At 40.8% G+C, this 13454-nt stretch overlaps 1 protein-coding gene across 1 annotated transcript in view; it reads right to left on the bottom strand.

The window, feature by feature from the left end:
* Positions 1-11058, bottom strand: part of LOC121576616 (nuclear receptor ROR-alpha A-like) — a 291217-nt gene extending 280159 nt beyond the window's left edge. The window contains exon 1 of the mRNA XM_041889904.2: positions 10596-11058. Coding sequence (XP_041745838.1) covers positions 10596-10749 — 154 coding nt within the window. The 5' untranslated portion in view covers positions 10750-11058. The remainder of the gene's footprint in view (positions 1-10595) is intronic.
* Positions 11059-13454: the final 2396 nt, after the last annotated feature.

Genomic DNA, 13454 nt, shown 5'->3' with positions numbered 1-13454 from the left:
GATGCCCAGCCGGCTCCTTTAATTGGGTAAAACAAAGTAATTTGAGAGCAGCGTGGGGGGCATGAGGGGATAAATGACGGGACAGAAGGTCACTGCTTCTCTTTTACTCTGTCGTACACAATCCACCAACACTCCCAGCATGCTCTACAGTGAATATTGAGATCTATTATACGGCAGCCTTTCACCATCTGCTTCACACACTGAGGACTCGTGCTATACTACTTGTTATTCCATAAAAGGACTGATTTCCTATATTTTTCTTTGTACTGAACAATATAAAACATGACATTACTAGGCATACTGCTCAGTCATAGCAGGCAATGTTTGTCTGTGTTGTGGTATAATAAGAAATACATCATTATGACCAACCACAGGTACAGATACATTTTCCATTGAAATCATCTCAATAGCATCCATGATAATAGTGCACTTCTGTGTGCCTGTATTTACATAGACGGACGGTATAGATAAGCAAGGCCATACATCCAATTGTATCCTATACACACCATACAAATGTAGGATCTTAATTTGATCACTCTTTTGTTGCTGAGAATTTCCTGCACAGCAGAACATGTAACTTGTAGTGTTATTGAGGTTTAAAAATGCTTCTAAAGTTAGTAATTTTCACTTTAGAATGTATCAACCTTACAAGAAATGTCATTCATTACTATATAATCAACATAATAATTCACATTTCCTGTTGCTGCAGGATTATTTTCCTGCTGTAGCAAACTGGCTCAAATGAAGATCCTGCATCTGTATACCCTAGGCTTGTGTGATTTAACAAACAACACATAAACAACATCACCCCCAAAAGGACATCACTCCTACGGCTATATCAATTTGAGAGGTGAGCTAAAGTGATTCCACATTGATTACTTCTCTACAACCTGCTTGGTCTATCACTAATAAAGACTTCAGTAGATATTTTCAGCTTTTCAGGTGAAATAGCAGTTGAGTGGTTTTCAAGGGAGCCCTTCCAAGAATCATGTCAGGGTCAAAACCAGATGCCGTCGTTGATCCTTTGAGCAGGCAGTGCAGAGCTGGATGGTGCAGCATCAAACTGTGAGATAATCACAGTGGTGCCTCAGGTGTACTGTACTGTACACACACAGAGGCCTCAGCACCGACCGACCACTTCCACATTCCCAGTCAGAGGTTTCATACCACAAATACTATGGCCAAACTACTGTACACAGAGCTCAGTTCATGTAACTTTATGATAGCTGAAAGAGACTGTATAGGTGGAACTTTAAAAGAACCTTAAATACTTATGATAATATTTACAAACAGGCATGTGTGTGCATGTGGTATCTTTTTGTGTGTCTGTGTGTGCTAGTGCGTGCCGTACTTCTGTTGAATCGACTCTTTTGCCTGTGTGGGTTTTGTCCCAGGTGCGGCTGATGCATGGATCATGAGGTGCGAAGTGCTCAGGGCTTTGTTGGCACAAGCGTCCTGGGATCATCTCTGAATGTGTCCCTGCATTTGCATTAAGTGGAGGAATGGTTCACCCCCTCAGTCTAGTCTGCTGTGTGTCTGAGGGCCAGTGGAGCTGCATGCTAGTCCAACCCCCTGCAGGCAGAATCAGGTGTTATCTATCTGACTGGGGAGACTGCCATCAATCTCTCCTGGCCCTTCTCCTGCCTGATATACATCTGTGCCGATGATGAAGACAAGCCTCAAAATGTAATATGTCAGCCAGATGCTTACTGTGTATTTGTCCCTGTTTGTAAACGTATGTCTTTCTAGTAATCTGGAAATTAATGCTGTATAGTGTGCCCCGGGCCACTAGGAGGCAGGGAAAGAAACATTGAGAGAATGAGAGAGAGACAGAGCGAGAGAGCGAGAGAGCGAGAGAGCGAGAGAGCGAGAGAGCGAGAGAGCGAGAGAGCGAGAGAGAGAGAGAGAGAGAGAGAAACCTATGTTGACACTTGATCTGCCTGATGATAATCTGATGTGTGAGAGATGGCTGAGAGTTTGGAAGGCACTTTGTCCAATTAGAACTGTGCAAATTTCCACCTGTCCCTGGCAGAGATGAAGTGGCTCTTTGAGAAGACACTGTGGCGCAACGCCAGGTAAGAAAGCCGAACACACTGCTTGTGGAGCAAGCTGCCATTAATGAATATTCCCTCACATTTAAAAACAGATTTTGACATTAGCCGCCTTTATTTATCAAAGTCAAAGACCTGAACAAACTATATATACACTGAACAAAAATATAAACGCACCATGTAAAGTGTTGTTCCCATGTTTTATGAGCTGAAATAAAAGATCCCAGAAATGTTCCATACGCACAAAAATCGTATTTCTCTAAAATGTTGTAAACCATTTATTTTACATCCCTGTTAGTGAGCATTTATCCCTTGCTAAGATAATCCATCCACCTGACAGGTGTGGCATATAAAGAAGCTGATTAAACAGCATGATCATTACACAGGTGCACCTTGTTCTGGGGACAATAAAGGCCACTCTAAAATGTGCAGTTTTTTCACACAACACGATGCCACAGATGTCTCAAGTTTTGAGGGAGCGTGCAATTGGCATGCTGACTGCAGGAATGTCCACCAGAGCGGTTGCCAGATAATTAAATCTTAATTTCTCTATCATAAGCCGCCTCCAATGTCGTCTTAGAGAATTTGGCAGTACGTCCAACCGGCCTCAAAACCACAGACCAGCTTCCTCCGGCTTCTTCACCTGCGGGATCGTTTGAGACCAGCCACCCGGACAGCTGATGAAACTGAGGAGTATGTCTGTCTGTAATAAAGTTATTTTGTGGGGAAAAACTCATTCTGATTGGCTGGGCCTTGCTCGCCAGTGGGTGAGCCAGTCTCCCAAGTGGGTGGGCCTATGCCCTCCCTGGCCCACCCATGGCTGCACCCCTGGCCAGATGTGAAATCCATAGATTAGGGCCTAATTTATTTATTTCAATTGACTGATTTCCTTATATGAACTGTAACTCAGTAAAATCTTTGAAATTGTTGCATGTTGCGTTTATATTTTTGTTCAGTATAATAATCGAATGTAAAATCCCTGTTGCGATCCCCATAGGATTCTATGAGGGCGCTCCGTCATAAAATCTCACTCTCAACAGAGGAACATTGACCCAGGACTTCCATCTTCCTATTTCTGTGTATCTATTTCAGTCTCTCACTTAAAAATAGCCTTTTAATAACCCGACATGCTGTTAATTATTGCTAATGTATTGTACTACATTAGGAAAATAAAGTAGCAAATATTGATCGATAAGACAGATCAACTTTTGTCAGAGGATGTGAACATGATTGGTGTTGCAAACATGGTGAAGAGTGAGTCCAACATTCAATCACTGTCTACTACAGATCTGCACAGCAGCTTTGATGGAGCCTCATACTGTAGGAGCACCCACTCTATCTTAATGGACCTCCTGCAGCAATCAATCCACACAGGCAATAATCATATATTCATTAGTGGCTTATTCATATTTAAAATCAGTTTTTCTAAATAACAGAGGGACAAATGTCCTCTTTATTCTTTCTGAGAAAGATGATCATATTTTTTGGGATTATGAAAATGGAAAAATTTGGATAAGAATTATTGTCAACATAAGTGGAGAATTAGAATCAGTTCTGTTTATTGTCATTGTCTCTCAGTAAATGGATGGAGTGCATATGAAACTGAAGCTTGGTTGTATGTTTACAGTAGCCTCTGAAATGAATGTAAATGGACTAGAAACCTGCAGACAGCCTCTAGCCTTGGAAAAAAACAAGTGCACATTAATGCCCACTCTCACAATTAGGACGTAGTCATTATGGAGGAAGCCTAAAGGTCAATAAGGACACATGTCTTTGGACAATATGCTCCCAACTACTGTGTGATATTTAAATAAGAATAAGCTAATAGTTTCACATCCAATGTGATTCAACATGATTTATACTTTTGGATATTGTTTAACCACTCAAGTCCATTGGCATTCTGTAATTGGCGAAAAAAATTGAGAGATGGGTTCCAATATTAATAATTAGTTGGTTCTGCTCTCTAAAAAATTCTGTCCAACCTCACCAGATTTTAATCAAACGCTGAAAATAGTAGCTGATTGTAATCGGCACTCAGAAGTCACCAGGGGTGTTTGAAGAATCCGTCAAGCCTGAGAGTGGCGCTAATTCGATTAAGTGGCAGCAGTACCTGGAGGGAATGAATCTGTATCTCTCTATTTTTTATTTAGATACGAGATTAGGTCTCCCTTGTTACTCCAATATAAATACTCAAACCAATGAAAATGACACTGATTTTCAAGTTGTTATAATTTTGTCTCAAAAAGTGTTTTGCTTATTTTAAGTGACAAATAAACGTTGTTTAAATGTGTAATACTCAAGTGTCTACTTGACAAAAGTGAACCAAAGGCACATTAATTAAAGGCTTAAACAATTGAATTAAAGGAAATAATACGCATTACCTTAGCCCTTCTGATAGAACCACAGCCCCGACAAATTGAGGCTGTTCTGAGGGCAAAAGGGGTTGCAACTCAATATTAGGAAGGTGTTTCTAATGTTTTGAACACTCAGTGTATATTACATACAACATAGCTACATACTAAAGAAGCAACGCAAACATAGTTTGGTTCCAAGGAACTTGGGAGGTCGCATTATCCTAAACCCGCACGAATAAAGTGCAGTAAACACAAACAAACCTACAACCACACAGAACACAATATGTAAAGAAGCAACTAAACTGGTTCCAGAAATGGTCTACTTTTTGATGCCCCCATACTTGCTTTAACAACCATGTTTAATGCATCTTGTGAAGGGACATTTGAAGATGAAAAGCTGAGACAATATTGCACAAATATTGCAAAAATATCCACAATCTACATCAATTTAAAAAGACAGTTGGAGGACCAACATGACTTTCATTCCAGACTCAGTGGTGTGCAGTATTCTACAGGCTACATAGACAGGCAATATTTTGCATTTTCTGTCTGAACTCACAGTCGTCCATCATACTCCTTACAACACAGCTGCCATGAGAGACATTTCACCAGAATAACAACAGCTAAGGGACTCTGGGGGTGTTCTGCTCAAATACCACAGGTTTTACACTGTTACCTCTTGCTGTTTTAAAATACAGCACATGCACGTAATGTCTGGGAAAGGCTCTATGGCGCTCTGCTCTGCGTTTCAAGCGTTCAACACATGTTGGTGCTCCACTCCCTGCATTAGGAATAATATATGGGACTTTGCTTGAACGGTTTTAGTGCATGCATGTCCAATTCAAGTAAAACTGATGACAGGATAAGTATGATTATGGTGCAATGGTACAGTTTCACAAACTGCACAAAGACTTGATTACTTTCAGGTGATAGGAATGCGAATTTATCCCAATGTTGGCTTGTTCATTGATCATAGGCCCTTGAAAACCTTCTCACTGAAGGAAAGCTCACCTACCTGTTCAACTTCTGTATACTGTCCAGACCAGTAGAGCTGCTAAGGGCTTGGCCTGGATATGTCATGTGTCATTGAATGATCCCATATCCCCTACTCACCACCTCCCTCTCCCACGAGGCCTCTTCAGAGGGGTCCACTTCATATACTGCAGGGACATGCTATACAACAGCACTGCTTAGGTCACAGTGTGCAGCATTAAATATAGACTCCTTTAACACCCTCCAATAATGCATCTGGAGTATTTCCGTTCATTACTATTCAAACTTTCTATCTCAGATATTAACTTCAGTAAATGGGCCACAGATCAGAGCTGTCGCTCACCGCTGGAGATTTCACATCAAATCTGCTTCTAGTCACCAGCCGAGACTTCCTTGCCAGCCCCAGTTGAGCCACTGGTGACACGGACTCCAAAATAAACTGTCCCACAAGGACAAAACTTTCAGTGAAGTTTAAATGTCAATAAACTATGTTTCGTCAATAAAGTAAATTGGGGCAAGCGGTGGATTAACTTTATCTTAATAAACTTTTGAATAGAAACAAATGATCAAACTTCATAGACTGACTTGGTCGGACCTAGCTTTTTCCCCTCCAAATAACATAACCTGTAGGCCTACTTGGTACAAACAGAATAAGTCTTTTAGAGCATCAATAGGAAACACTCAGAGCTTTCAAAGACGTGTGAACTTTGGAGCTATTACTCCAGATGTTTAGGCTTAAAGCAAAACTCCATCCAAAAACTATATTTTGGTATTTGTTTCGTTAGCCCATTATTGATATAGTCTGAAAATGATTTGCATGTCAGCAATCAAGTTTTCAAGATATATAACTTTCAAAATACAGAAATATAGCCAGTATGATGCATTTTGCATTTTGGGACACCTCACACTCCTCGAAGTATTAACAACAGGGAAAGACAGGGACCATTATTATGTCAAGGTCTGTCTGCCAAAATGAAAGACACAAACGAGTTGCTCTCCAGGATGTGCCCTGGCTGTCTGCATGGTGGCTACCTTCTGCTTGGCCCTCCTCATCGAGCAGAGAACCGTAATCCAGCTGCTATTTGAGAATGTCACAGCCTCACGCTGCTTTCCAACGGAGTAGTGTGAGCACCGTGCCAGCTTCAGGCTTTGTGTAGAACCTTGTTTAGAGGCCTCTGCTCCCCCGTGCCCCATCCGTCTTCTGTCAGCACAGAGTAAACACATGCCACAACTCCAGCCCACAGCTCTCCCTCCATCCGCACACATAGAACCAATCGGCTGGCTGTGGAGATGAAAGTCCACTTAAATGTCCAGAAAGGGAAAGCCATACCATGACGTGGTTATTTTGGACCAGCAATGTCCAGCCAAAGAAAACTGCATACGGAATGGGACCTATGTAGAACGTGTCTAAGGCGCTGTATAACTTCAGCCTACATGACAGACAGGAAACAGCTAACAAAGTTTGAGATAAGAGGTAAGGCAACCTGCACAATCGTCTACTTTTGTGTGATATGGTATGTTGAGGTGTGTGCAAATATGTATGAGTATATCACTGTCCTACCAAACAATATACCTGCTGGAGTAAGCCTGTGTAACCGGTGTGAAATGGCTAGCTAGTTAGCAGTGCGCACTAGTATTGTTTCAATCGGTGACGTCACTCGCTCTGAGACTTTGAGGTAGTTGTTTCCCTTGCTCTGCAAAATGATGGCTTTTGTGGAGCGATAGATAACAATGCTTATTGAATGTTGTCGATGTGTTTAGAGGGTTCCTGGTTCAAGCCCAGGTTGGGGCAAGGAGAGGAACGGAAGCAATACTGTTACACCTGTCTGTCATTCCCTATATGAGGGCTTTTATAATGTTGTAGTAAGAAGAAAACAAAATTATGTTATCTGCCATGCCAACTGATATGTTATTAGGGAAGTCCTGCACAGACAGCAGAAAATTATATTACAACGGCACAGCACATTATGAATGAATTTTACAATCACATCTAAAGCCTCAGCTACAAGCCTGCACCACAGTCATCACTACCCATAACAGGATACTCTAGTCTTAACAGTTCAGGGCAGAGTCTCCATAGTGAGATTATGTATATACACACACAGAGACACACACACACACACACCAGCGAAGCTGAGGCTCGTTCTGGGCTAAACAGTGCAGAGTTGAGGACTGGGCATCATCACATCTGCAGCTTCAGAGCTCTGAACTACTGTGTAATTCTGAGGCTTCATCCCAGCCTCCGTAGAGGCTGTCAATTTACATAACAAGCCATTAATATTGATTGTTTCAGAATTTGCTCCTCACGAACTGAGGGATCCTGCAACATGAAAATAACACCCTTTCTTCTTTCCACTAATGATATCCACAGACCTCCCAGGCCCATTCTCTGACCCACTCAAGTCTTCCAACACAGTTTCTGCTGAAGTAAGCCTTTTCTAAAGGGTATTAGTGCTCAGGGTTAAAACAGTAAATGTGCATCCTCAGAAATTCCAATACACCGGGTGTGAAAATGGAAAGGGTTCCTCAGTAAACGGCTAAGCGTCTGCAGTATTTCAGACTTTGGTTTTTGTTTACATCCTAAAGAGCAGTGTCTGAACCCAGCACTGTAATCCTGGAAATGCTTTACTTTAAATTTTTATTGTTTCACTTTTTTGTGTGATCTCATATTGGATTGTGCCACCAACCAATGCAATAATAAATATTTCTAATCAATTCATGCATTGTGGACAAAATACCTAACAAAGTTTCAGTTTCTATAAAAACAATGTTTGAAAAAAGCAGCCTCTACAACAGGGTTTCCCAAACTCTTGAGGATGAGTTGGTTATTTGAAACAGCTGTGTAGTGCTAGGCCAAAAACCAAAACGTGCACCCGGGGGGGGGCCCAGGACTGAGAAACCCTGCTCCAGAACACAGATAATGGACTACAGGAAAAAGAAGTGGACCGAGCACGCCCCCATTCTCATCGACAGGGCTGTAGTGGAGCAGGTTGAGAGCTTCAAGTTCCTTGGCGTCCACATCACCAACATACTATCATGGTTCAAATACACCAAGACAGTCGTGAAGAGGACACGACAAAGCCTATTCCCCCTCAGGAGACTTAAAAGATTTTGCATCCTCAAAATGTTCTACAGCTGCACCATCGAGAGCATCCTGACTGGTTGCATCACTGCCTGGTATGGCAACTGCTCGGCCTCCGACCGCAAGGCACTACAGAGGGTAGTGCGTACGGCCCAGTACATCACTGGCGCCAAGCTTCCTGCCATCCAGGACCTCTATACCAGTCGGTGTCAGAGGAAGGCCCTAAAAATTGTCAAAGACTCCAGCCACCCTAGTCATAGACCGTTCTCTCTGCTACCACATGGCAAGCAGTACCGGAGCGCCAAGTCTAGGTCCAAAAGGCTTCTTAACAGCTTCTACCCCCAAGCCATAAGACTCCTGAACAGCTAATCAAATGGCTGCCCGGACTATTTGCATTGTCCCCCCCACCCCCTCTTTTACGCTGCTGCTACTCTCTGTTTATTATCTATGCTCCTACTCATTATTGTTTAAAATCACACAATGCACACTGATGATGTCATTGGAAACATTTATCTTCCTCTATATTTTTTACTACAAAACCTAGAAACGCACAATGATGATGATGATGAATATGAAGTTGAACATTTTGGAAATGTCTCTTTAACTAAAGCATTCTGAATGAGGCTTGTCCTGGTGAACATGCTTTTTTTTCACCCATTCAAGCATTACATAACAGAGGCATTATTTTTCCTGTCTTTCTCTTCCAGACACTTTAATCCAATGCATAAATGGGTGGGGGTGAATATGGGTCAGCAGGTTAGGAGTGTCTAGAAGCCAGACTCCTTCATAAAACAGCCATGAGATCAACCTAAAAAGCCTTTGTCCAAAATGCCTTCATAACTACCTGCCTTTGCCCAGTATTACATAACTGAGCGCTGGCTGGGATCTACCAAGTTAGTACTAAGTGAAACAATCTCGTCTTCACACAAATCATTATTTTATGCAGCTGGAATGCTTAGTGATAAGACCCATTAGCCTACACGTGTCTTGAACTCAGGAGTCAAGAACTCATCCACAAAGTGAAATAATATAATAATAATAATAATGATTTTCGCTTTCTCTCTCGCTTTCTGTGCGCGTCTCTGTTTATGGCTAAACCTGTTACATAACCAGTTTACATTCCACATTCACCATATCATACTCTACCCCTTCCGCAGAGGAAATGTGCTCATGCAAACAACAGAGCGATGAATACATTGACATGTTTAATATGTAATTTAGTGTCGTAATAGCATGTGAACATACTGTACTTTGGAGTATTAGTCTATTCCATTGAACTTGGATGAGCTAAATTAAATGGAAGCAGTCTAGAGGGGGTGTGGCTAAATACTGTCTGTACTGTACAACACGGACGGTACTCAATCTCAAATATTCGTAATAAATGTATACGGGACCAACACAATCATAGACTTGATTTGATAAATCACCACAGTGTCCACTGTCAATCATGTCCATCATCAGGCAATTGTCATCCCTTCATTTCCGTCCGCTACAATGTATCAGATCTGGCGCGCACACGCAAGGCAAGGTAAATCAAATTCCTGCTGCTGATGCGTTTATTTCACACACACACAATTACAGACTATCTATTCTGTAGCCTGTCACTTGGAAACAAATACGACCATAAAATACATGTCGCTTTTATAGTTGAAGGGACTGGTGGTCGATAGCATACAGTTTCCCAAAGTTCACTTGTCTTTAGCACCATTGTGTAGCCTAATATACGTGTATTAAGATAATATTGCTAGTTGCTGTGCTTGTGTTTTAAGACAATTGTAATCGACCTGTTTAATACACTATCCTAACTATAACTGTTTTATTCAGAGTATGATTTGTCTCACAATGACACATCATCCGACAACGGTTGGACCTGTCAGTTCTCAGTTGTGCTTGAACACCAGGGCAACACAGATGCAACTCTCTCATCATAATAAATATGGTCATATTAAAAATGTAGTGCAATAAGAATAGATCTTATGTTCCAGGTGGTTTTAAACATTTAGTTATAGACATGCATTATTTGAGACCTCCATAATTTAAGTTCTCCATGCAAAGAAATGCATCAAATCGGTAATCAATCATTATTTATCGTGATGTGCGATTTCGGCCGCTTACCTCTGTTGGTGCTTGAACAGGTCTGCCTTCGAACAGGGGCTGGATGGTCCGCTTTTCGGAGCGTCTCCAGGTTTACCGGGGTTTCCCTGGCCGGGGTAGCCGGCTCGGAGGCGCTGTTGCCCGGGTCGCTTGCTGGATCTGGAGGGGACTCCATGTTGAATTTCAGACTTACTGTTAAACTATTGCTAGTTTTTCAGGACAAGTCTCTATGATTTGTGAGCTCCGAGAGTCCGTTTAGCTATCTATATTATAGTAGAACTAAGAAATGAGAAAATGCGAGTGTGTCTAGAGGTGGGTGTGTTGGTTTGATTGTCCACCGGCAGCGCTAGAGAGAGCTTCAGTCATAGGCCTACAACTGAAAAGGGAGAGCTTGTCAATAGCCGATGAATAGATGTACAGTAAGTAGGCTAGTTAATGCCTGCGAGTTTATTTAATGGGATAGGAGTTTGTTGCAGCCAACTCGCGTTTCTATTAAGTTTATCATCCCAATATTAATTTTACAGGATAAAGTCAGATTGTAGGCTATAGTCTATCATCACTGTGTACACAAATCATAATTCGTATATAGCCACATTGGGAGAGGTACCCAATATGCCAACTCTTGTTCAGTGTTTAAAAACCTGTCCCTCTGAAGACTGCTCACAACTTCAACATCCCATGATATTATAGCCTATTTTTTCTTTACCAAAAAATTTACAAAATCAATATTGACAATAAACATGCCTCGGCTAATGCAACTACAACTATAGAGATAAAAGGAAGAGAACACGTCCATGCCTGCACAGTCGATGCTCTGCAGCGCTTCTTTAACTCTCATCACCACCACCATCATCATCTATATTTTAAGGTTTACAGTGTAAAAGCCCATGGATGCGTGCATAATTGGTAGCACTGGAGTTATTTACAAATGTATTCTGCTGTGATTGGCCACCAAAAAGTGATTATATGAACATGAGTATTGTCAATGTGATGATCATGAGGATGATGATGATATTGACGAGATGCTGAAGATGATGCTGCTAATGACAATGCTGTTTAGGATTAATATATATATATATATATATATATATATATATATATATATATATATATATTTACTGTTATTGTCATATGTTTAATCAGAGCATGTGGCAGTAGATTAAACTAGTCTGAAACGGACCTTCTCAAGCAGCTGATCAAAGCTGCTGGGACCTGTCTTGCTTACTATTTTTCATTTCAGATCTGAGAGACAACTACATTTCTCCCGATGGCACGAAATTGCACACTTGTCTTTGCAGAGGATATGCACAGGTATGTCTGCACTTATGTGGTAGACTACACCGGGCATTCCATTCCTGCTTGGGCCTCTGTGTCTATGCGGCTTGGGGTGTAATTACAAACACCATGCCTTCTGCATGTGATCAGCAGCAAGGCGCCACAGCAGAACCCCGCCCCTTCAAAGCCTTGCACGTGGACTTGGTCCTGCTTCTCTATTCACTCCCGCTGTATTTATGATTTAAAGTAACTGTCCAGTGTGTCCAGATTTCTATGAAATATGACCTATAATGAATTACAATATGAGTGAAATAGTTTTCCTTCCCAAAAATTGTAATTAAAGTGCACTATGCCCGCCATTTCCTGGTTGCTAAAATTCTAATAGTTCACCTAATTTCAGTTTATGTGACAACACCAGCAAGTATAGTGTAGAGAATCATTGTACCATCTAAACCGCTGTGAAATATATTTTCCATAAACCAAAACATTGTATTTTCAGCTGTTTGAAGCTGGTGTACAAAACCAAAAGTAAAAGACACAAAAACGATACTTAACATAGAACAGATCTACCACTTTCAATGAGAATGACAGATCTATCATTCACATTTCTATGTGAATTTGGTGGGGTAGCCCAAAAAGTTACATATATGTTAAAAAGCAGCTTTTCTGTGTTGTAATGTTGTGGGCTTACCCTAACAACAGAATGGTGTGGGCATATACCAGTCATTAAGAATATCCTCAGCGGGAAATAGCAATCAGTTTTTAAATGTCAGTTTGAGATAGAAGTTTGAGGTTGGGTTTTTGAAGTATTTTTTCTCAAATTTATGCTTTGGCCACAAATATGAGTATAGGATGAATCAACAACATTATTTGGGTATACAAAATATGAAGTTTTAAATGTGAGATTTTCACTGGACAGTTACTTTAAGAATAACATATTTCAGACTTATTTCATGTTTTGTTTAATGAACAGCAGGAAAATAATAATAATAATGATTATAATTAAATATAATATTTAATATATTTTTATTATGCAGTTATTACTGTGCTTTGCTTTGTTATTCATTCAGGAAGGGGACTTTAAATGACCAATGATGACAACCAAAAAAACTTCATTCATTTGAGCTATAAATCCAAATATGGCATCATGATGCCGGATAATCACAAGCCCTTACATTTTTTGGGATGACTATTAAACTAAATATGGATTGGTGTAACAGTGACATAATTTGACTGATTTGAAAATCTACCAATGTGAGCCTTGTTCAGCTGTTCTCTCTTTTTACAAGGCTTCCAGTCTGCGTTTACACTGATGATGGCCCCCAGCCAAATGAAATATAAGATCAAACTTCAAACCACAGCCAGACTGGCATTTCTTTCATACCCTTTTACGCTGCTACCTCATTTTCACAATAAGGAAACAGGTTTGACATGCAGAGTAGCATTTATTTTATATTGTTTATTTCATGGAGGAAACAATTGCCCATTGTGCATTGCCTTGACATGACAAGGATTGTTATTCCAGTTTCAGATTTGCACTAGAAAAGGCCACAAATCAAGTAGAAATATCAAGTGGAGATATCTCCAGACTTCCTAATAACCAAC

This window comes from Coregonus clupeaformis, chromosome 11 (assembly GCF_020615455.1).
Source record: "Coregonus clupeaformis isolate EN_2021a chromosome 11, ASM2061545v1, whole genome shotgun sequence".
NCBI lineage: Eukaryota > Metazoa > Chordata > Actinopteri > Salmoniformes > Salmonidae > Coregonus > Coregonus clupeaformis.
This window is presented reverse-complemented; position numbering and strand designations above follow the sequence as displayed.